The sequence below is a fragment of the Suncus etruscus genome, chromosome 7 (genome assembly GCF_024139225.1).
Source record: "Suncus etruscus isolate mSunEtr1 chromosome 7, mSunEtr1.pri.cur, whole genome shotgun sequence".
Lineage (NCBI taxonomy): Eukaryota > Metazoa > Chordata > Mammalia > Eulipotyphla > Soricidae > Suncus > Suncus etruscus.
Window position 1 is genome coordinate 71,283,804 of NC_064854.1, and position 26,389 is coordinate 71,310,192.

At 34.7% G+C, this 26,389-nt stretch overlaps 1 protein-coding gene across 1 annotated transcript in view; it reads left to right on the forward strand.

Annotated features, from left to right (window-relative positions):
- LMBRD1 (LMBR1 domain containing 1) overlaps positions 1–26,162 on the forward strand; it is a 100,322-nt gene extending 74,160 nt beyond the window's left edge. Inside the window, exons 11-16 of the mRNA XM_049776870.1 lie at positions 493–595; positions 2,018–2,122; positions 4,245–4,394; positions 8,157–8,235; positions 23,456–23,547; positions 25,702–26,162. Coding sequence (XP_049632827.1) covers positions 493–595; positions 2,018–2,122; positions 4,245–4,394; positions 8,157–8,235; positions 23,456–23,547; positions 25,702–25,818 — 646 coding nt within the window. The 3' untranslated portion in view covers positions 25,819–26,162. The remainder of the gene's footprint in view (positions 1–492; positions 596–2,017; positions 2,123–4,244; positions 4,395–8,156; positions 8,236–23,455; positions 23,548–25,701) is intronic.
- The last annotated feature ends 227 nt before the right edge of the window (positions 26,163–26,389 follow it).

The following is a 26,389-nucleotide window of genomic DNA, read 5'->3' on the forward strand; positions in this document are numbered from 1 at the left end:
TGGAGGTAGGCGTTTGCCTTGCATGCAGGACAGTAGTTCGAATCCCAGCATCCCATATTGTCCCCCAAGTTTGCCAGGAGTGATTTCTGAACATAGAGCCAGGAGTAACCCCTGAGCACTGCCGGGTGTGACCCGAAAACAAAAAACAAAACAAACAAACAAACAAACAAAAAAGACAGTTTTGTAGGCTGGAGTGGTAATAGAATAGGAAAGGCTCTTGCTTTACATACAACTGACACAATTTAATGTTTGTCACCATGCATGTACCTTAAGCATTGCCAGGTATTTTTCCTAAACACTGCTAATATGGCCCCAAAGCAAATAAAATAGTATGTCTTTATTTCAGAGTATATCTGTAAGATCTATGAGGTTTAATTTTACTATCCCTGATTTTCTTTAACTTAATTGAGTTTTCTTGCTTATATTATAATATTCTTTTTAAATAAACTGAAAATGTGGTACTAAAATCAGACTTTATAACTTTTTTTTTAGTTTGGATAAAGCTCTGCATTCAGCTGGCATAGATTCTGGCTTCATAATTTTTGGAGCTAACCTGACTAATCCACTGAATATGCTTTTACCATTACTACAAACAGTAAGTACAAAATTAGCACTTATATTTATTTATCTTTGCTTTGTTTTGTATTGTTTGGGCCACACCCAGTATAGTACTCAAGGCTTACTCCTGGCTCTATGATCAAGGGTCACTCCTGGAATGCTCAGGGAACTACAAGGGGTGCCTGAGATTGTATGCACGTCAGCTATTTGAAAGCAAGTGCCCTACCTACTATACTCTCAGGCCCCAAAAATCGGCTCTTTTAAATTTTAGCCATTCTCATACCCTTTAAAGTTATATTGACGTACTTATTAATACTTATTGTACCCTAATATTTTTTAAACATACATATTGTATGTAGAGGAAACCTCATATTGCAATCTGGGGTAATATGGGAACCAGGTCTAGAAGCAATGCTGACACAGGAAATAATCCACATAGGTTATGAAGATAAAATAGATTCAAGAAATTCTACCACAAGCTCACTGCAAGCAGGCAAAAGGGTACCCGCAGACAGATAGAAAAGCTGAGTAACCAAAACTGTGGCAGTCTCTCTGACCCGAGGTCTTTATTAGGAAGAAGAGGACGATCCCATGAGTGGAGATGATCCCTTTGGAGTAGGGCCCCAATCCAGAGGTTCTTCCCACCCAGGTGGGACAAGCACATGCAAAGAAAAAATATCCTGATTAGGGTGAAAACTGGTAACTCCAACAATTGTATATTGATATGTTATTGAATTTATGTTCATAACTTGATTAGGGACACATTATAAACCTGAGGTTAACTTTTCCAAGAAATACTTGCATTAAATTAATTTTTTTCTTCCCTTTGTTGTTTGTTCTGTGATGTACCCATAGCGTATTACATACACTTAGTTGTAGGGCTTACATACTTGGTTTTGATGCTCCTTAAGGATTTCATATTTGGTTGCACTGCTTGAACACTTTTAGTTGCATACTTGTCAGAGCTCACAAACTTTTCTTATTATACACACAATGTTTGCATTGATTGCAGTTCACTGCTAATTTCACCTTTGTTGTGGCACTAAACAGAATTACTGGAGTTCTACTCAAGCATGTAGGATGATGCCGGAGGATTGGCTTTATTTCTTTTGGGGCTATACCCAACTGTGTTTCAGTGGGGCTTCCTCCTCACTCTGCTCAGGGATCATTCCTGTCAGTGCTAGGGTTTCATAAGTGTGCGAAGAAGGGAGCTCAGATCAGACAGGACAGGCAAGGCAAGAGCCATACCTGTTTTACTGTCTCCAGCCTGAGAAATAGAACTCTTGATCTTACTGGCCTAATGCATGTGAGGTGGGTACTCTACCTCTAAGTTATCCCTGAGCCTAAACTTTTACTTTTGGGGGCCATGTTTTGCTAAATATAGGCAATGAAATATCACTTAATTTCATAATGTCTAGAGCTCTTATTTATGTACTAAATGCAGTTATATCTTTTTCAGGTTTTTCCTCTTGATTATATTCTTATAACTGTTATTATCATGTACTTTATTTTTACTTCAATGGCGGGGATTCGAAATATTGGCATATGGTTCTTTTGGATTAGAGTGAGTATGCTTTATAATATTTTTCTGATACTTTTCATATTTCATGTATAATTTCTACTATTTAAATCTTAGATTCTTATATAGATGTTTTAAATATCTAATTACTAAAGTGATAGAAATGTAAATGTTTTACTTTATGTTAACTATAAAAATTTTTTAGTCTATCTTAAGCAGTAATGATCTTATCTCCTCTATATACATTTTTGCACTGTCTAGAGACATATTTTTGTGGTTTTAATGAGAAGGTGATACTAGCTAGTATTTAGAGGGATTTTGTAAAGAAGTCTCTCTTGACTTACAAAAGACATTCATCCCTAGTTATCAACAGTCACAGAGAAATACTGGTCTAGAAGTTATATATCAAAGGTTTTAGTATGCAAGTTTCATGGAAACATATTACACTGCAAAGAGATGTACTGGAGTTGAAAATATGACCCTTTCTATTTTGAGTTAACCATTGCTGTTTGATTAGAGAAAAAGTTATTTTCATCATCTTAATTAAATATGAGTGATATTCCCTATGTTGGGTTTTATTCATACTCATTTTAAGTTAAGAATCTTTAAATATCAGGCAGAGACAATTTCAAACTGAGTAAAAAAAAAGAAAACCCAATTAAATAATGCCTTGAACTAATGAAAGACTTCTTGTGATGGAAAAATTTTAAATGTAGTATTGCTTCAGTATCTCAAAATATCACAGTATCTTTGTAATCCTTTTAAATTTTATTAATGATTTTAGTATGGCCATTAGGTTTATTTATCTCTACAAATTATACAGAAAGGAGTTTAGGAAAGGGATGAGATATGTACTAATAAAGCAAGACTTAGTTGTAAGTATCCAGCAAATTTCTGTTTTTCTTTCTATGTTTGGTATTTCAGAAAACTACTACTAGCATTGAAGGAAACTATGAAAGTGTTTATTTTAGGTTATTGCACTGTTGTCCCATGGACAATTAGAATTGTTTTACTATATATCGTATTATATTAACAGAGAGGTGGCATCCTGGTTGCTAAAAAAAGTATGTTCTGGTATTAAAATGAAACAAATCACTCAGTTTCTTGTATTTGTAGCATTATGTTTAATGTCCGTTTAGTTGTATACACATTTGAACATATCTAGATTATCATATATCATCACAAACTAAGTATATATTAGAATATAGTTGATATTATGGACATTTCATAGAAACTATTTTGAACACATGTCCTTATGCAGTAAATTTATAAAACCTCAAATATATCTTTAAAATGTATAGCTTAAATGTATTCTCTTTAATCTTTAGATATAATTAGTTATAAAGAATTCTTACCTCTGAATGTGTAATATTCTTATGCAATAAAATAAGATTAATTTCTGGGAACAGACCACATAGACCAGGGGTCCTCAAACTTTTTAAACAGGGGGCCAGTTCACTGTCCTTCAGACTGTTGGAGGGCCAGATTATAGTAAAAACAAAAATTATGAACAAATTTCTATGCACACTGCATATATCTTATTTAGAAGTGAAGAAACAAAATGAGAATAAATACAATATGTGGCTTGTGGCTATAGTTTGAAGACCCCTGATATAGACAGTAGCATATTATTTTTAAGTCAAGCTTATAATAGATTATTTGTCCATATATGACACGTGGTAGAAATTGGTACTTTAGTGGTGTTTGTGATGGTTACATATATTTAGGAAATGCATTAAATTATACCCATAAAAATATACAATTGTGTAAATGAATGTTACTTCAATTAAATAATTATAATAAAAAGACCTAGAGATAAGCATAAAGGTTTAGAGAATTGACTTTATCATTATAATTTTATGGAATGATTAAAAATTTTTCATGTTCAATTTGAATAAAGAAACAGCTGACTTAACTGTTATACCTAACATGCATGCAAATAAATCTAGAGCCTTATAAATAAAACATGTTATTGGGGTCGGAGCAATGGCGCAGTGGTAAGGGTTTGCCTTGCACGCTGTTGACCCAGGACAGACTGTGGTTTGATCCCCCGGCATTCTATATGGTCTCCCAAGCCAGGGGTGTTTCCTGAGCACAGAGCCAGGAGTGGCCCCTAAATAAATAAAAATATGTTATTGAAATATTGATACTCTTTTTTTCTTTCTAGTTATATAAAATCAGAAGAGGTAGAACCAGGCCCCAGGCACTCTTATTTCTCTGCATGATACTTCTGCTTATAGTACTTCATACTAGCTACATGATTTATAGTCTTGCTCCTCAATATGTTATGTATGGAAGTCAAAATTATTTAATAGAGGTAAGTTAAAATTTGACGATAAAATTATTTTGACATTTTAACAATTTTAACATTTGGTCAGAAAGGTAGCTCTTTAGGCTGGAATATTGCTTTGCATTCAGAAAACACTGGTTTGGTATGTCACCAGTGGTTTTCCAAACACAGCTAGGAATTAAAACCAGAGCTTTAAGCTAGCAGGAACTCCTTAGCAACACCAGGTAAAGCCCCAAACTTTCTCCCTAAAAAAATAAAAAAAAAACTTTGTTTTATACTAAGTTTCTTCCTATATGGAGAGTTTCTTTCTCTTCAACATTTTACTAAAATTTTCTATTAAAAAAGACATAGTGATCTTTAAAGAAAACAACTTTAATTTATAAAGGTAGACTATGAAATTAGTTAGATTTAAGTTGTTATTGTTAAAATTGGGTTTATATTCTGGTTTTATGTGTATAATTCTCAAGTTAAAATATGTTAAAATTAACATTAAAATGTTAAAAACATAATTTTATTATAATAGTTATAGAATCTGTCTCGTTATAGGAGATGTTGAGGCATTGAGCCTCTGAGACTTTGTTTATTTTTCTTTATTTAAACACTGCTTACAAAATTGTTCATGATTGAGTTTTAGTCATAGAACGTATAATATCCTTCACCAGTACAAATATCCTGAACACCAGTTTACCTCCCCACCCTTGCCTGCCTCTGCATATGCATTTTATTTTTCTCACTTTCTCATACTTTTCCTTTTCCTCATTTTAGACACCGCTGCTTGTACTTTTGTAATGAAGGGATATATACATATCACTTTATCTCCTTTCAGCCTCCACATATTGTCCAGAATGATCAGTTCCAACTATCATTGTCTGGTCAATCCTTCTCTAACATAACTGCACTGCTTCCACTATTTGTGGCAATTGTCCTACCATGATGTGGTTCTCCTAGCCCTCATCTCTATTGTCTCTGGATATTACCATACTATCATTAATTTTTCTTACATCTCACAAATGAGTGAGATCACTGTACGAGTGAGAAATGAATGAGATTATTGAGATTATCATACTCTGCTATCAGCATAATATTCTCCATGTCCATCCATGTATAAGCAAATTTAATGACTTCTTTTTTATTGGATAGATAAACCACAGTTTCTTTAGCCATTCATATGTTGTCTTGCATCTGAGTTGTTTTCAGATTCTGGCTATTGTAAATAGTGCTGGGATGAACATAGGAATGCAGAAGGTTTTTTCTGTGTGATGTTTTGGGATTTCTAGGATATATTGCTAGGAGTGGTATTACTAAATAATATGGGAGCTCAATTTCTTCTTTTTTTTTTTTTTTTGGAGTATCCATATTGTTTTCTAAAAAGGCTGGAGCAGTCATCATTCCCACCAACAGTGAATAAAAGTCCTTTTCTCCCCATATCTGTGCCAACATTGATGTGCAGAAACTTCTCAATTTAATATAATCCCCTTTTGTTTATCTTGCTTCCTCCTGCTTGGCAAGTGTTTCATCCTGTAGATGGCCTTTAGCTTCAGTGTCAAGAAGTGTTTTGCGTACATTTTTCCTCTATGAACTTTATGGTTTCAGTCTGATGTCAAGGTCTTTAATCCATTTTGATTTGACCTTTGTACCTGGTGTTCCAAAGAGGTGTGAATTCACATTTTTGCATGTGGTTGACCATTTTTCCCAATCACACTAATTGAAGAGGCTTTCCTTGGTCTACTTTGTTTTTCTTTCCCCTTTAATTAAAAGTATGCCTGAGAGTCAATCTCAGAATATTCAGATCTCTTCCATTGATCTGAGGTTCTGCCTTTATTTCTAGTACTATGCTGTTTAAATAACTACTGCTTTTAGTATAGATTAGAGTTGAAGGAAGTGTTGCCTCCCATCTTTCTTTTCCCAAGTATTGCTTTTGCTATTCCAGGTCTTTTGTTCATATGAATTTCAATAATGTTTGATCTATTTCTTTGAATAATGTCCCCTGTGACAGGTGCCTAATTCATTAATTTCTGTAGTCAGTTTTATTATTTCCTCTTTCCTGCCTGCTTTCAGCTCATTTTGTTGGTCATTTTCCAATTCTTTAAGTTATGCCATTAAATTATATATTTAGGCCCTTTATACCTTCCTGGTGAATGCTTGCAAAGTTATACACATTCTTTTTAAAACTGCTCTTATTGTGTCCCCAAATTCTGATAATTCATTCTCATTTGTTTTCAGGATCTTGTGATTTCTTCTCTGACACATTTGTTGTTCAGTAGTGATTTTTTTGTTTTGTTTTGTATTTTTTATAATATTTCATAATATTGTTAGGTATTTAATAGTTCATTGAAAACTAATAATATTGGTGGATTCAGCACAGATAGTAATGGAATATACAGATGGCCTGAATATGAGTTTCACAATATTAAAAAGCCATTGAATATTGTGTTTACCCTCAGAGGTGCTACAGATTGAATCCAAGTTCTCCCAAGCAAGGCTGATGCTCTATTGCTGAGCTGCGTTCTTGGCCAAGATCATTAAAAGTTATTTATCACTTCTTTCCCCTTTTTCTTTTGTTACTGTTCTTATATGCTTTCTGTTCAGTAAGTTGTGTTAATTAAACACCCTATTTTACTTTTTTTTTTTTGCATGAGAGAGATTATACCCAGTGGTGCTCACTCAGGGCTTACTCCTGGCTCTGCTCAGGGAGCACTGCTAGCAGGGCATGGGAGACCATCATGCAGGAATTGAACTTGGGTGGACTGTGTGTAAAGCAAATGCCCTATTCACTGTACTGTCTGTGTCTCACCCCTTACTCTTTTTTTGTGTGTGTGACTGAATGGAAATCATTCTTTAACATAAATAAAAATCACTACTTTTTTTCCATGATGGACTATGAAGTCCTATATTTCAATTGGCATAAGAAATATCTTCCCATGTATTAGCTAGAAATAGTTTTAGCAGGAAAGTATAAAGTTGAAAGTATTCACTTTTTAATAAAATATATGGTTTAGGGGAAATTTATGGATATTACTCAAAAATACTAGAAATTGAGCTTCCACGTGACCCAGCAATACTATTCCTACCAATAAACCCTAGGAGCCCAAAATATAATGCATAAAAACCCTCTACATTCGTATGTTCATTACAGAACTATTCATAACAACTAGAATCTGGAAGCTACCCAATTGCATACATATAAATCAGTGATTATGTAGCTGTTAGGAAAAATGAGATTATGAGAGAAGGATAAACAGTTACAATCATTTGTGGAATATATATTAAATTAAAAATATGATAATAAATTTAAAATTTTTAAAGTATGGTAAAAATATCCAGAGGCAATAGAAACAAGAGCCAGGAAGACCAATCACAAATAGTGGTGGAGTGCAATTAAGGCAGAAAAAGGACCATTATGACAATTATAGTTGAAAATGATTATGCTTGACAAGAACTAGGTGCTGAAAGGAGAGCTGGAGGGGAGAGGGAGGAATGTGGGGAAGGGAGAGGGGAGGTGATTGAAAGGGGAGGAAAAGATAGGGGAAGAGGAGAGAAAAAGAAAAGAAAAATCTCTATTCCAGAGGTAAGCAGGAGGGAGATTGGAGGAAAATTGGAACATTGGTGGTGGGAAATGTGCACTGGTCATGGGTGTTGTACATTGGGATAAGTGAAAATCATGAACTATTTTGCAACTATAAAAAAAAACTGTATTATTAACAACCTTGTAACTATGATATTTAAATAAAATAAAAAGTTTTAAAGTGTCCATATATTTACATGCTATTCACATGTTTTATCATTTAGAGCAATATAACCTTTGATGGTCATAAAGGTAATTCCACTCCTTCTGTGTCAAAGAGGTGTGATGCTGATGCTCCAGAAGGTAAAGCAACTTTTAGCAGCTACCTTAGAGTATATCATTTTATTTTAAAAATGTTTGCATTTATGTTTCGTCTACATGTATTGTTTAAATTTTATCTGTATATTTTAAAATATAGTTGCAAAGGATCTTTCAGTAAGAAAATATCTAAATGTATCTAAAACAAATGTATCTCTTGTTTAAGAGAGTAATAAAATAATTTTCATTAGAATGAAGAACTTTATAAACCTGTTATTCATGAAATAACACAAAGTAGTTATTTATCAGTTATTAATCTAATTACAATCACTGAAAGTTTTCTTGAAAAATTTTCTTGAAAAGCTAGTGTTGGTAGAATACATAGTTTTTAGAATTGAGATCAAAAGTGTTTGTGATAGTGAACAACTTTTAATACATCTACATTTTATTTTGGTAATGATTTTAAAATAATGGTTAACTATTAAAACATGTAATTATATTCCATGCTCATTCTATTTAATTATTCTCTGTATATTTTAACAAAAACTCTTTGAGTCTTTTCCACCCCCCACAAGAATATTCCAAAAGACAATTGGAAGCCTATATTTTCTTTGTAAGTTTAAGACCTTTATAATACTACCTCTTAACCTGTTTATCTCCAAATGCAAGGTAGTCTCCTGTAACACTTGGTTCCCTTAATTACTTTTTTAAATTCATTTTTGTTTATTTTTCCCTTTAATCTATATGCATATACATATGTATATGTATATATGCATATATATGCATCATATATACATATGTATATATACACATATATATATATGTATAGTCCTGTTTTTATTTACTTCTCTTCCTTAACTGCACCTTTTTGGTGTTTTGGTTTTGCTGGGTACAAAAACCTACAAGAAAAAGTCTTGCCTGGAATTAAAGCTTAGGTCAAAACCAGGGCCAGAGAAGATGGAGCCTGACACACTTACCCCCAAATGCACCAGCAATATAAGATAGCACCTTTTTTTTTTTTTTTTTTTTTTTGGTTTTTGGGCCACACCCAGCGATGCTCAGGGGTTACTCCTGGCTGTCTGCTCAGAAATAGCTTCTGGCAGGCATGGGGGACCATATGGGACACCAGGATTCGAACTAACCACCTTTGGTCCTGAATCGGCTGCTTGCAAGGCAAACGCTGGTGTGCTGTCTCTCCGGGCCCACCTTTTTTTTTTTTGGGAAAAGGAAAGGCATACTAAAAGAGGGGAAATTTTACGTAGAGAAACAAGCTCTTATCTATTAGGGATAAGAGCTCACACATTTTACAGTACAGGGGCATCTCCTACTTTGAACATATGTCATGTAGTCCCAACTTAGACTCCATGTGATTAGACAGTGACTGTCCAACCCCAAACCCTAAAATTATATTTAAAATAACTGAGAAGGAAAATGACTTTCAGTGGAGATTTTAAAATATATGTTGAGTTCCATATTTCAGAACTTAAAAGTATCCCGTATGGCTCTTTTCCCATTCTGAGCTTTTATTGATTTGATGTTTAATGATGCAACATTAGTTTTCGGAGTTTAATGTAAAGATTTGATATTTGTGTAGATTATGAGGTGATAACTGCAGTATATCTAATTAATATCATCACCGGGGAAAGGGTATGATTTTTTCCTGTGAATAGAACTTTTGGTTGTTTTTTTTTGTTTTGATGCCCATGATGCTCAGAAAGTGTTCAGAGCTCTGCACTTAAGAATTATTCCTGGGGCCAGTGAGGTGGCGCTAGAGGTAAGGTGTCTGCCTTGCAAGCGCTAGCCAAGGAAAGACTACGGTTCGATCCCCGGGCGTCTCATATGGTACCCCCAAGCCAGGGCGATTTCTGGGTGCTTAGCCAGGAGTAATCCTGAGCATCAAATGGGTGTGGCCAAAAAACAAAAACAAAAAAAAAAGAATTATTCCTCTTGGTTCCTTGATAACACAGGAATGCAGGGGGTTGAACCTGGGTCGGCCGTATGCAAGACAATTTCCCTTTCCTTTGTACTGTCTCTCCAGCCCCTCGGAGAACTTTTAAGATTTATCTTACCACCTTTAAATATTTCAGTATTAATTATAAGTTATGGTTGGATATTTTAACTTCTAAGTATTTACTTTTACGTTACCTATTTTCTTATGGATATTATCATTTCGTGATTTGTATGTTGTATGACTAGAATTTTGTGTCTTTTGACCTAAACTTATTCTTTATCCCATTTAAGGGGCAGTTTGTTCTTCATCTATAAGCTTGGTTTTAGAATCACATAGTAGTGAAATCATACAGTGTTTGTCGTCTTTGACTTATTTCACTTAACATAATGTTCTCAAGGACAATTTATTACTTTTCTTAGGAAATGTTGCTATTTAAAAACATTGAAGACTCAGGGTTAGTGAATTTTCTTGAGAGGGGAGGAATCTGTTCAGAAACCCAAATTTTTTGTCACTTTTTTTGGGGGTAGGCATTGAGTCTAAAAGAGGACTTTATTGATCTTTTTTTGGCTGGTATAATCTAGGTGAGAAAACCTGATGTTTTATGTCCATTGCTAAAGAGGTTGCTAATTACCAGAAAATTGTTAAGCAGAGGATCATTTTTCCTGGGTTTTGCTTAACATCTAGACTGTTTCTTAATGTAGTTTTTAGGGTGATTTTTTTCTAAATTGCTGTTGTTCTAATTTGTTTCTAAATTTTTGTTGATAAAAATTAAATTAATGGGGCCGGAGCAATGGCACAAGTGGTAGAGCATCTGCCTTACATGCACTAGCCTAGGACAGACCGAGGTTCAATTCCCCAGGCATCTCATATGGTCCTCCAAGTCAGGACTATGAGCTATTTCTGAGCTCATAGCCAGGGTAACCCCTTAACGTCACCAGGTGTGGCTTCAAAACAAAATTAAATTAAGACAATATAAGTAGATTATAATATAATAAAAATATAGTTATACATAAATTATAATAAAATATAATAAAATTATGACTTTTGTTATAATAAAATTGTAATAAAAATTAGGTGTAAGGTTGTTGGGTTTTTTGGGGTTTTTTTTTTTTTTTGGTTTTTGGGTCACACCCAGCAGCGCTCAGGGTTAACTCCTGACTCCACACTCAGAAATCCTAACTGGCAGGCTTGGGAGACCATATGGGATGCCGGATTGGAACCAATGACCTTTTGCATAAAAGGCAAATGCCTTACCTCCATGCTACCTCTCCGGCCCCTAGGTGTAAGTTTTATGGAATCCACACAAGGCCACTATAGGTAATTTTATAGCATGTCTTATTTTATTATAAGTTCTTGCTTATTATTTTGATACCAATACATTGATCCTTCCACTCTTTCTTTTTGTCATAAATTTCTACTTAAATTTAATCCTCAGAAGGTCAATCTGACCCATCTCTATCTACCAGAAATGACATTATCTCAACATCAAAAAAGAAATAGATACTTAGGAGCCAGAAAGATATAGCATAGTGGTAAGGTGTTTGCCTTTGTACCAGCCTACCCAGAACAGACCGGGTTTAATTGTGAATGATGATTTCCAAGCCTGCCAGGGGTGATTGCTGAGTACAGAGCCAGGAGTAATTCCTGAGTGCCACTGGGTGTAGTCCAAAAACCAAAAAAAAAAAAAAAAGATACTTAGAAGTTAATTTAACTTAATTCACCAGAGTCCACCAGTATAACTAGCAGACTGAAGAACTAAATCTTGACTTTCTATAATTTAATATTTTTACCTACCTTTAAGCTACTTTTTTAAATGAAAAAGATAATGTTTTGTCATTAAATACTTAAGAATTTGTTTCTGTGGCATGTGAATTTAACATCTGTAAATGTATATATTTTCAGGATTTATAGTTTAAGATTTATAGTTTAATAATAATATAGTTTAGATTTATAGTTTAATAATATTTCTAAAGTGATATCAAGTACAGTGTGATGACTTAATTGTGGTTAAATTGACATTACATTTTTTAAGTATTTTTATAGCAAAAGGTTCTTTTTTATCAGTTAACTATAGTGATAATCAACATACACTAGAATTGACAAAAATAGACTCATGTTAAATGAGTGGCTGCTGTTTAATTGTTCATTTTGTTATTTTTCTGCTTGATAAGTGAAAGGTGGAGAAGTCATTAATAATTTAATTCAAAGGTCTGCATTGAATTTATGTGTCTTATATACTCTGCTTGGCTTTTTTAATTTAGAAATTTTTTTTTTGAGTTTTGGGTCATACCCGGCAGCGCTCAGGGGATAGTCATGGCTCTACACTCAGAAATCACTCCTGGCAGGCTCTGGGGACCATATGTGATTCCAGGATTTGAACCACTGACCTTCTGCATGCAGGGCAAACGCCTTACCTCCATGCTATCTTTCTGGCTCCTAATTTAATATTTTTATTAATTTTTTTATTTTTAATTATGAGAACAAAGATGCAAAGAAAGAGGACAAGGTAAAGTTAAGTGGAAGGACAATCACCCATAAACAGAATTCTCAGTAGTCCCATTGCTGATATCTTAACTTTGAACTTTCAGCCAAAGAACATTAAGAAAAATAAAACAGAACCCACATAAAATTACTTTGTCCCTCAAGTCCCCAGATTGTAGTACATAATATTTCTTAGCAATCAAAGCAATCTAAAGCCATAAAACTTACGTAACTCCTTAAACATTGAAGACAAAGTACTTTTTTACATTTCCATGCACATGCATAGTAGTTTAAGTTAACCTCAGTAGTTTAAGTGGCTTGTTTTTCTTAAGGATTAGAGTCACAAAAGCACAGTAAAAACGCTGTTAGAGTGGCAATTATTGTTTGCATAGGCCCACGAAAATATGAGGAACATGGAAAGGAAAATCCTTGGCCTAAATACATAGAGACCCTACCCCTGAAGTTTCCTGGCATAAGACCAACTCTAGTTTCCAGGCAAACTAGTTTGTCCAATCCAGGTCATTCATTGTCTGTAGTGCCAATACACTTTTATTTTTCACAGTCTCTGTTGGTATCATGTTTATGTATTAAAGATCCTGGAATCTGCATATCCTACATTGCAGCCAGGATGGTGCAGAGCGTCCTCTCGTTTCACCTCACAATTAAAGGGCAATGCAGAGAACCCTGTCCTGTAAGCAGGTTGTTGTTGTTGTCAAGTCTTCTGAGTATTAAGAGAAGTCTGTTTTGAGCAGGTCGATGTCAGAGCCATGGTAGGGTCTTCCCTGGTAGAGGATTGCTTCCAGGTGTTGTCGTAGATCGCTTCCCTGGTTCAGGGGTGATTGGAGGATGCCCATTCATCTGAGGCCTGTGCCAGGTCATTATATCAATGTTCAGGGTGTAAGGTCCCATTGCACTACGAGATTTGTGTGTTCCAATTTCTATTAGATAAGAACTTATTTGTATGTATAGTATTTTCCCATTTTAATGTGCCTATGCAAACAAGGAACAATGCCACGTGGTGTTATCGGCGCATGTGGGGGCCGTAAGAACAAGTCCAACAATCCCGATGACATGGTTCAATAATAAGCATTAAACTGAGGGACTCTTCCACCAAAATTCCTTATTGAACAGCTCACAAAGAAAAGACAAGATAAAAACTGGGTAGAATCGTCACGGTGAAAGAATATTTAGAAAGAGTTATAGCTTTTAAAGAAAATACACATAAAATATTCAAAAGACATAGGTGTCCATTTTATGTCTTTTGAAACAGTTGGGGGTTGTTAAATCCAATGCACGACTTTGGTGTGTGATTAGAACTTTGTAGTACTGAAGTTAAAAATGGGTAAATGTGGGGTACTGATGGTTGGGAGTGAGAGAGTTTTGGAGTAATAATGAGCTTTGTAGGGGTGTGTGAAGGGTAGAATCTGTTGGGGCAAGAGGTCGGTCTTGGTGCCTAACAAATTAAAGAACTGAGGGTAAAGAGGGTTAATTAAGGGGAAGATAACGAATCCGGATTGGGAGATGAAGGAGTAGAAGGGGCTCTGGTGTGGAGGAGGGAAAATATATCAGAGGGGCTATATACATTGTATAGATGAATTGTTTATGGATTAGGCTTGGCAGACAGAGAGGACCACTGTATAGGAAGTCACGTCTACATATACACTGATTTTAGAGACCTATTTGAATATTATCCTTCAAATCTAGGGAATTCAATTTTTTTTTCTAGAAATGTCAAGAATTGAGAATATTTTTGGGTGTTGTTAAAAAGTATATATGTCTCACGGGCGTATTTATGCCCCCGCGCTTTTGAAAATGAATACTAGGAAGAAAAGAACTTCTGAATGGGGTCCAGTATGCATAGGGGTGGAATTTCTCTCCCCACCCACCCTCTCAGGGCCCGATTTATAAGGCGTGGCCCTAAAGACCAGTCTGGCGTGGGGGGATCTCAGTCCCCTGGACTAAGTGGTCAGCCCAGGGGGCCTATGGCTAGCTGTACTGCCCAGAGCCCCCTACATACCAGCTGAAGAGAAACAGAACTGGCATGTGGAATCTTCTAGGTGCAGCCCCTGCCTCTGTAGTTTGTGGATGCATATGGGGAGGAATTTCTCTCCCCCACCCTCCCCCCAGGGCCTGATTTACCAGGCGTGGCCCTGAAGACCATTCTGGCGTCGGGGATCTCAGTCCCCTGGACTAAGTGGTCAGCCTAGGACTCCTATGGCTAGCTGTCCTGCCCAGAGCCCCCAACATACCAGCTGAAGAGAAACAGAAGAACTGGCATGTGGAATCTTCTGGGTGCAGCCCCTGCCTCTATAGTTTATGGATGCATAGGGGAGAAATTTCCTCCACCCTCCCCCGAGGGAGATATTTTTAATGGCTGCAGTACCATCAGAAAACAATTAATGCCATAAAAAAATTAAATGAATCCCTATTTTTAGTTGCTCATTGTTAGCATGTAATCTTCAGTTTAATTAGAACTTTTACATACCCTTTTAATAACAACTCAGAATTCTCCTGAACACTGAAGCTTTAGAACACAGTTCCTGAATAAAATGTCACCTTTTTTAAACTTTGCTTGAAGTTCAAACTAAATTCAAAATACTTAGAATTTTTAGTCATTTGACTTTAGAAGAGTGTTTATTTTTCTCCTAGATAACTATGATTCTGTGAACAGTTGGAAGATAGCATATGGTGAAATGAGAATCCCTCTATCACTCTGTTTAATTAATATTACTTAATTCCACATATAAAGTAATAGTTTATGTTTAATATAAAATACTTATATGAGGCTTATTAACCAAATGTCTTCTGTGGCCATAAACCCTTAAATATACATACTAAAATAAAATTATAGAGCTGTTAAATGCTCACTGTGTATGTTTTATTTGTAATATAAAGCCATATTTCTATAGCAAATAAGCCCACAAAATTATTTCTTAGAAGGTTATGTCAAATCCTAAACTTTTGAAAATCACAGGTGTGTTAAATAATGTAATAGAAAAAAATTTTTTTTTTCTTTTTGGGCCACATCCAGTGATGCTCAGGGCTTACCCTGGCTATGCCCTCAGAAATCGCTCCTGACTTGGGGAACCAGATGGGACACCGGAGGATCGAACCGGTTAGCATGTGCAGGCAAATGCCCTACCACTTGCACCACCGCTCTGGCCCCATCATATTTTTGTCATGGACAGTATAACTGATTGGGCATAAGCCAGTTAAGTATTGTGTTATTACATCTCTGAGAGTAAATGATTTTATTCTGTTTATTTCTGTCACTTAGCCTCTTATCTTCTAATCATGTTTGGAAATTAGAAGATATTTTCTGAAACTTCTTTTTTTTTTTTTTGGTTTTTGGGCCACACCTGGTAACGCTCAGGGGTTACTCCTGGCTATGCGCTCAGAAGTTGCCCCTGGCTTGGGGGACCATATGGGACACCGGGGGATCGAACCGCGGTCCGTCCAAGGCTAGCGCAGGCAAGGCAGGCACCTTACCTTTAGCGCCACCACCCGGCCCCTGAAACTTCTTATTTAGACAAATAGGAACTCCTAAGTTATTCCTAAGCATGAAAATTGATAGTTGAAGTTGTGTTTATTTGAAGCTTTTTAGAAATATTTATAAGACAGTGATTATTTAAAAATAAGTATAAAGGGGCCGGAGTGATAGCACAGCAGGTAGGGCATTTGCCTTGCCTGTGGCCGACTCTGGTTTGACTCTTGCATCCCATATGGCCCCCTGAGCTTGCTAGGAGTGATTTCTAAGTGCAGAGCCAGGAGTAACCTAAGTGCTGCTAAAAACAAAACGGCATGACCAAAAACAAACCAACAAAAAGTATATACTTGTACAGTAAAGCCCATATAATAGTTTTACCAAGGAAGAAAGATACTGTTCTTGAAAATAATTGTAAAGAGGCATTTGTTACATATACTTTAGCATACTTCTCTTCCCATTTTTGAAACATTTAGATTATTTTAAAGATATTTTATGATTAGTGGTGTATCATTATTCTTGATTTAACTCATTTGAATTTCACTCTTCATTTTGTGGATATTTTTTAATGTCAATTGAGATTTTGTTCTTGCACACATAATTTAACATCATACCCATCACCAGTATACGCCTCTCTCTCCGAAGGACTCTAAGACCTATTTGTCCCAAGTCTCCTTTCCAACTCAATTGCATTTATGTATCTTTTGACTCTAGACACAGAAAAATAATGAACATATTATATACCCTCTCTCTCTCTCTCTCTCTCTCTCTCTCTCTCTCTCTCTCTCTCTCTCTCTATATATATATATATATATATATATATATATATATATATATATATATATATACTCTACCATATTTTCTGGCGTATAAGACGACCCTTCAGGGCCGGGCGGTGGCGCAAAAGGTAAGGTGCCTGCCTTGCCTGCGCTAGCCTTGGACGGACTGCGGTTCGATCCCCCGGTGTCCCATATGGACCCCCAAGCCAGGAGCAACTTCTGAGCGCATAGCCAGGAGTAACCTCTGACCGTTACCGGGTGTGGCCCAAAAACAAAAACAAACAAACAAAAAAAAAAAAAGACGACCCTTCAATCCATGAAAACTTCCTAAAAGTCGGGAGTCATTTTATATGCCTGTATATGGCATGCTGAAACTTATTCTAGATTCAGGGATGAGTGATCCTTCCCCCTCTTACTTTTAAGAAGTAACTTACTTTTAAGATTTTAGGAAGTTTTTCAGGGGTTGAAGGGTCCTCTTATTCACCAAAACTACTGTATATATATTTTCTAGGCACAGAAAAATAGTGATATTCTATATATATACATATATATACTCTAGACACAGAAAAACAATGAACATATTATATACTACATATTATATATAATTATATATAATATATTATTACATAATATATATTTGGACTGTTCCTGTAATGATTTTGTTTTATGTCTGAGTAATATTATTATTATGTAATATATTATATATTATATTATTACATATAATATTATATCATATATTATTTATATTTATATTTTATAGATATCATATATTATAATATTATTTATATTATATACTAAATAGTCATGATACTAATGTGCAAGCAGTTTTCCTTACTGTTTTTTTTTATTATGTTGGACATACTCCAAAATTATAAGATGACTTTTTTATTCTTGCTACCACACGAGTAGCTCTAGAATATTCTGTTCTTTTGTTTATACTTTGAAAAAAGAAAATAAGGGGCCTAGAGAGATAACACCGCAGTAGGTGTTTGCCTTGCACGCAACCTATCCAGGATGGATGGTGGCTCTAATCCCGGCATCCCGTATAGTACCCCATACCTGCCAGGAGTGATTTCTGAGCACAGAGCCAGGACTAACCCCCGAGTGACCCAAAAAAAAAAAAAAAAAAAAAAAAAAAAGAAAAGAAAAGAAAAGAAAAGAAAAGAAAAAGAAAATATTTTTTCCATGAGATTTCTACATATTTGATTTTTCCAACTAATCTGTGAAAATATATAATGATATTCTTATTTATAAGCAAAAGATAGATTTACATGTCTCTAAGTCGGAAAAATAAGCAAAAAATATTTTGACAGCAAGACTGTCAGGATCTGGAGTACAGGCACTTTATCAAGTTGAATATTGTTTGTGGTATGTTGTGTTGCAGTACAGAATTTTGCTTTTTTAAAAAGGTAACATAATTTATAAGACTGTGTTATAGTATAATTTCTTATATTTATTTTTTAAATATATTTTATTTAAACACCTTGATTGCATACATGATTGTATTTGGGTTTCAGTCATGGAAAGAACACCACCCATCACCAGTGCAACATTCCCATCACCAATGTCCCAAATTTCATATATTTAAAGTAGATATCACATGACAACCACCAACAAAGTACAAATATCTCTAAACTACAGTTATTTGAATTCTTCTCCCTCTAATAGTAACAGATCTGTGCTCTGAATGCATTGGTGGGCTTTCTTTTTTTCTAGTTCTATGCTTTTCTTCTATGCACATGACATATGAATGATATGTCATCTGATAATTCTCTTGTAATTTTGCTTACGATGACTCCCTCTAGTTCCATCAATGTTCTAAAATTTTCATGTTTTCTTATATCTGAGTAATATGGGTAATATTCCTACACACATACACACTTTGTATCCATTCATTTGTTTTTGGGGTCTCGGACTGTTCCTGTAATGATTTTGTGTTTTATGTCTGAGTAATATCATTAATATTTACAACACACACATATATACACACACCTTGGACACACACACAAACCTTGGACTGTTCCTGTAATGATTTTGTTTTATGTCTGAGTAATATTAATATTTACACACACTCTTCTGTATCCATTCATCTGTCTGTGGGCACTTAGACTGTTCCTGTAGTGATTTCATGTTTTTTATTTTTGAGTGTTATTCATATGCTCACACAAACATACACACAAACAAACTTTTGTATCCATTCATCTGTCTATGTGCATTTGGACTGTTCCTGTAATTTCACTATAGTATATATATACTGCTGCAATGAACATAGGTATTCTTAGATCTTTTGAAATTAATGTTTTTGTGTCCTTGAGATACATATAGTGGAGTGAAATTGTTGGATCTTATGTAGATCCATTTGTAATACTTTGATATTTTCCCATACTGATCAGCTGCACCAATTCATGTTTCTGTCAGCAGTGAATGAGAGTTCCTATTTCTCAAACTTATTTCTGGTCTTTAGGATGTAGGCCATTCTCAGAGTTGTGATGTGATGTTTCATTGTCCTTATAAGTTTTATCTCCATTCTTTAATCTGTCTATTGGTCATCTAGATATTTCCTTTTGTAGCATATATGTTCAGATTTCTAACCCATTTTTGATGGGATAGTTTGTTTTCTTGTTAAGTTTTGTGATATATATTATGAAACATGTATATAAAATTTAATATTACATTTTATATATTATATTCCTTTCTATATTGTGATGTATTAATATTATCTCCTAATATTTCTCCTATTATTTTTTATATTTTCTCTTATTACTAAAATAATTTTAATTATATAAAATTAGTATATAAGATTAATAAAATAAAATTAATAAAATAATTTTAATTATAACTTTATATTTTGACATAATACTATTGTTCTTCAATACAGTTTTGGTTTTATTGTTTTTGTTTGCTTCTTTTGCCACTGGTGTCATAATCACTAAAGGCAACCCCGAAGACAAACCAATATCATAATGTCTGTCCTTTATTTTCTTAAATACATTTTAGGATTTATCTCTAATATCAGGCATTAACTTTTTTTGTTTGTTTGATTTGGGGCCACACCCAGTGATACTCATACTCCTGGCTACGCGCTGAGTAATTGCTCCTGACTTGGGGTACCTTATGGGACTACCGGGATCGAACCTAGGTCCGTCCTGGGTCAGCAAGACAAACGCCATACTGCTGTGGTATTGCTCCAGCCCGAGTGTTAATTAACTTTTAAGTAAAATAGTAAAAATCTATTTTCATTCTTCTGCATGTCAATATCCAATTTTCCTGTCATATGTGGAAGAAAATTTCTTATATTATTTTTATCTCTTATCTTCAATAAATTCTTCATATATAGGTGAATTATTTCTGTGCTCTCAATTCTGTTTCATTGATTTATATTTTGATCATGAGTCCAGTACATACTGTGTTTGATATCTCTGAGTATAGTTTAAAGTCAGGGCACTTAATGTTCTGTTCTTTTGTGTTAGGATTGCTAGGATCTTTCATGGTTCCATAGGAATTTAGAAACATTATTTTATTTCCTTAAAGAATACTATTGGAATTTTGATATGTGTTGTAAACTTTATGTATAATGCTTTGACCAGATGCTTTTTATTTTTATATTCTATATATTTTCTATATTTTATATTATATTCTATATTTTGTATTCTGTTATTTTAGTGAATGCAAATTATCTGCCCATTTTTTTGTATCTTCGGTATTTCTTGTATGATATCTTAGTTTCCTGTGCTGTGATTTCACTTTAATTGCTCTATTCTTTGTTTTGTTTTTAATTCTAATTGTTCTGTTTATTCAAAAGTACTTTGTTTGGATGTTTGCATGTGTTTATATTTAGTGAAGTAAAGTAAAATAGTTTTTTTGCATTGAAATAAACTTAGAGAATTATAAGGAAGAATAAAGTGAAAGATATGTTTTTGAGAAAGAATGTGGGGTTCTCTGAGGAGATGGGAGGGAGGAAGTTGAGAATACTCATCTCAAGTTCAGATAATGGGCCAGTCTTCAGGGTGGGGATTCACTTTATATTTTGTAAGAATTTTTGTCTTCTTTGTAGTGCATTGCTTACAAATAGAATTGCAATGGAAGTTGAAGGATTATGAGAATTTGATCATTTCTTCTTGGTAGCCTAAAATTTTTTTGTAGAGATTTTTATGATCGTCTATATTTTTTATGTGTCTGTTACTACTTCTTTTCATTTATAATCCTATAAGGGGTCGGAGAGATAGCATGGAGGTAAGGCGTTTGCCTTTCATGCAGAAGGATGGTGGTTCGAATCCCGGCATCCCATATGGTCCCCCATACCTGCCAGGGGTGATTTCTGAGCATAGAGCCAGGAGTAACCCCTAAGCGCTACTGGGTGTGACCCCCAAAAAATCATTTATGATCCTATATATTAATGAAGTTTTCTCTTTCTTTGTAAACCTAAATAAAGTGCTTATCTATTTTATCATTTATTTAAAAAAAAACTCTTGGTTTCATTGATTATATTATCTTTCTGACGTCTACTTGTTATATCCTAGTTTTAATTGTACATTAAAATATAATTTCTTAATTTTAGTAACTTTAGGTTTTATTTGTTATTTTGTACTTCTTTTAGGTTAATCTGCTGTTAAATTGATACTTTTCTTGTGTCTTGATGTAAGCTTGCATTACTATGAATTTCTGTTGTAGTATACCTTTTTCTTTTTCTTTTTTTCATTTTGGGCTAATTTGGGTACAGAGGGCTTTTCCTGGCTTTGCACTCAGGTCCTGTAGTGGGGATCAGAAAATCTTATGGAATGCTGAGGATCAAACATGGGGTTGGCTATGTGCGAGGCAGACTCGGTCTGCTGAGCTATCTCTCCAGCCCCACTACTACTTTTTCTATTTCCTTGTTACTGGCCTTCATTCTTGAGGGAGTTTTTTTTTAGAAGTATTTTGACTTCCTCTTTATTTCCATTTTGGCCCAATATTTACTCAGCATTCTGTTATTGTTTTGTCTGTTCTTTTTTTGCAATATGTTCTAAGTATATAGTAAAAGAAATTTTTATTAATATTTTGACACTGTTTTGTGTCCCAACCTATATGCTATTCTGGAAATTGTTCCATGTGCAAATTCACATTATTGAGCTTCCAGAATAAGAAAAAAGGGGGCAGAATTTCTATTGGAAGAAATAATAACAGTGAACTTAACAAACTGAGAAAAGTGTTGAGTCTCCAGATTTAAGATGCTTAAGATTTCTATAGAATGGTAGGTAGGGCACTTGCCTTGTACTCTGCTAATCCAGATTCAGTCTCCAGTTCCTCCTTTGGTCACCCTGAATCCCTTTAGGAATGATCTCTGAGCACAGAGTCAGGATTATTATGAGTTCCAGAGCCAGGTCTGGCCCCCCAAAACAAAAACGTTCTAAACAGGGTCCAGAGAGACAGTACTACACAGGGATTATGAATATGACCCTACTTTAATCCTCAACACCATATAAGGGCCTTCGAGCACAGACAGGAGTAGCCCTTGAGAAACAAAAGATGTGGCCCAAACCCTTTCTTTATTCTCCCCCAGCCCTGAAAAAAGAAAGTTCAGAAAAACCTTAAAATTTGGCCCTACTTTAAGAATTGAATTCTTAAAAAGTACAGCTTAATCCTAGCCATATCTGATTGTTTTGCTCGTGATTATTCTTATGTTTATCAAAAAATGTTATTTTTGTTCTAGGCATGACACTCTGGATTATAAAATGAATGTTCTAGTTCCAATAAATTGCTACCCATTACTACCTTTGTTTTTAATGCTTTCGAAAAAGAGCTTACATTGGTAGGATTCATTTATAATGTTAGTTGGGAACAAGGATATTGCTCAAATGCTAGAGCACAAGGTCAAGTTTGAGCCCTGGAATCCTCACAGCATCCCAACTTCACTGGGTGAATAGTCGCTGCCAGCCTACCATTGTTGGAGTAGCTGCCAGCCCCAAAGAACACCTCTTTGTGTGTGGTCCCTACTGGCAATTTAACATGAAAGCAGTTGAAAGAATAGATTCTGTAGAAGGATCTAAATACTATTTTTGGTTTTAAGGCTATACCTGGCAGTATTTAGCAACCCTAATATTACTGCTCTGAGGTCACTTAGGAAAGCAATTGGGTTCAGGCATCCTACATGTAAAAGCAGACAATCCAGCCCTTTCTGCTATTTCCCCAGCCCTACCTAAATTCTGTTTTTAAACTTCTGTCTTTAAGAGTTACTGGTTATAGAATGTTGGTTGTTTTAATTAAGAACCTATAGATACAGTATTAATGGTCTGTCAATACTAGGTATAATATTAGATATGCAATATATTAGATATGTTAGATATATTGATATGCTATATTAATTGACATCAATATTAATATACACAATATACACTTAATTAAATGTGTTAATATACACATAGATTAATCAATTATAACTAATTATATATTTATATTGATACCTATTAATATTGATGTCTAATATTAATACACTACTAGATGTTGGTATTACATTAATATTAGAAATGATATTAACGGTTATTAAAAGAGACCTTATTCTGTTTCACTCTAGTCCTGAATTTGCTTTTATAGATCAATGCACTGTTACCCGGACATACCTGTTCCTTCACAAGTTTTGGTTCTTTAGTGCTGCATACTATTTTGGCAACTGGGCCTTCCTTGTGGTAAGTGTTCATATTCCAGGGATAATTTGATCTTTCGTATAGTCTATTTATAGCAAAGTAATACAATTGTTTTATTTTTATTGAAACCAAACTGATTTACAAAAGTTATTCATAGTTTGTAGACATACAATGTTTCAGGACAAATCCCATTATCAGTATAAACCTCCCTCCACCAGTATTTTAGACTCCATCCTATGCCACCACCACTCAACACTAGCCTGCCATCTTAACAGGCATCTTTTTAAGTTTAGTTCTAAAGTTTGGGTCTCATGATTTTATTGTTGTTGACTCTGGCTTGAATATTTAGTTCTACCCTTTCTTAACACCACCAATGCATCTAAGACCCCTTAACTCTTGTTCTCTGTCATTTCATATGTGTCTTTATCCTCCTCTACTTACTTTCCTTCTCCTCACTGTATTCTGAGGCCTAGAGTGTTCTTGACAACTCCATTTAAGCCATTTCATTTCTTCACATAATTGTTCTAAATACCACATATAAATGATAAATACAAAGTATTTATTCTTCTTTTGGTCTACTTTATTTGACATAATATCTTCCAGTTCTATTCATGTTGCAGTGAATTGCATGATAGCACCTTCCTTATACTCAATTAGTATTTCATTGTGTATATGTGACACATCTTCATGATCCACTCATCTTTTGTTGGACATCTAGGTTGATTCCAACTCTTAGTTATTATACCAACTCTTAGTTATTCTTAAACATTTAATGAATGTTTTATATCCAGGGGAAGATACCCAAAAGCAGGATTGCTGGGTCATATGGTAGTTTGCTTCTCAGTTTTCTGAGAACCCTCCATACTGTTTCCATGGGAGTTGGACCAGGCAGAATTTCCACCAGCAGGGGATGAGAGTTCCTTTTTCACCACATCTCCACTAATACACATTGTTCCAATATTTTTTTATATCTGCTAACTGTACAGTTACGAGATGATATTGCTTTGTCCTCTTGCATTGGATTTCCTTAATGATAGCTGATGATGAGCATTTTTTTCATGTTTCTCTTGGCCACTTGTTGATCTTCCTCAGAGTTTATATATATTTCTTCTCCCCATTTTTAATGGGTTTTTTTTAGATTTTACCAGGTAGCCTTTGTGAGTACTTTTGATATCATAGATATCAAGCCTTTATTTGATGTGTTAAGTGAAAATATTTCATCCCACTCAGTCAGCTGTCTTATAGTTTTAGCTGTTGTTCTCTTGCCATATAGAAACTTTTTAGTTTGATGTATTCATTTAAAATATAAATAAATTCATTGTATCCCACTTATTCAGTTTTTATTTTATAGTCCTTGTCAATGGCATCATATCTTTGACTCCTGTGAAGACTAGGTCTTGGTGCATTTTGCCTTTGTTTTCTTTAATGTACTTTATAGATTCAGGTCTGATCTCAATGTCTTTGATCCACTTTGAATTGACTTTTGTGTGAGGTGTGAGATATGAATCCAGTTTTAATTTTTTACATGTGGTTATCTTTTGGGGGGGGGCGGTATTTAGGCCACACCCAGTGACGCTCAGGTGTTACTCCTGGCTATGCTCTCAGAAATTGCTCCGGGCCTGGAGGATGCCGGGGATCAAACTGAGGTCCATCCTGTATCAGCCGTGTGCAAGGCAAACACCCTACCACTACACTATTGCTCTGGCCCCACATGCGATTAGCTAATTGTTCCAACAACATTTATTAACTATTATCTGTTTTTATTTATTTTTATTTTTATCTGTCTTTATTCCATTTTATGTTCTCAGCTCCTTTGTCAAAGATTAATCGATCATGGGGCCGGGCTGTGGTGCTATAGGTAAGGTGCCTGCCTTGCCTGCGCTAGCCTTGGATGGACCGCAGTTCGATCCCCCAGCGTCCTATATGGTCCCCCAAGCCAGTAGCGACTTCTGAGCACATAGCCAGGAGTAACCCCTGAGCGTCACAGGGTGTGGCCCAAAAACCAAAAAAAAAGAGATTAATCGACCATATATTTGGGGTTTTGTCTTTAGATGTTCTGTTTGACACTGGTCTGAAAGTCTGTCTCTATTCCAGTACCATGCTGTATTTATCACTAATATACCATTGGGTTTTAAGTTTATTACTTTACATATTACTTGCATTTAAGAAATAACTTACAGTGTATCTAATTTACAGGTCTTCTTGATTGGATTAATTGTATCCTGCTGTAAGGGAAAGAAATCAGTCATTGAAGGAGTAAATGAAGATGAGTCAGATTTAAGTGATGATGAGCCTTCTGTCTATTCTACCTGATCACCTTCTTAAAAGTTTTTTTTAAAGCAGACTGAATATCTATTATGCATTTTTAAAGTATTAAATTTCATTAGAATGAAACAACTAGCTTTCGTCAAACAAGAGAGCATGACTATTAAAAAAAAAGCTATTTTTCATGTTTTCAGAATTAACAGTATTTGTCATAGGTTAACACTTAAAATTGCTATAATAATACTGTGTAAATATAAAACTACCAGCTTGTGAGGGAATGTTTGTAGACATTTTTCCTTTAATATATAATAGTGTTAAAAATCTTTGGAACTTAATAATCTCTTTGTTACTTTCCAAAAGCCAAATAAATCACTTATATCTGTGACTTCGCATTTCTGGAGTTATGTGGAAATTAATAATGAATGTAGCTGTTTATCATATTCATAATTTGTATTTAGATAAACTTCACAGTAGTCACTATATAAGTGATAAATTCTTGAAAATAGTATTCACAATAGTGTTAATAAATATTCTCCTAAGCCAGGAGCAATATCTGAGTGCATAGCCAGGAGTAACCCCTGAGTGTTACCAAGTGTGGCCCAAATCCAAAATAAATAAA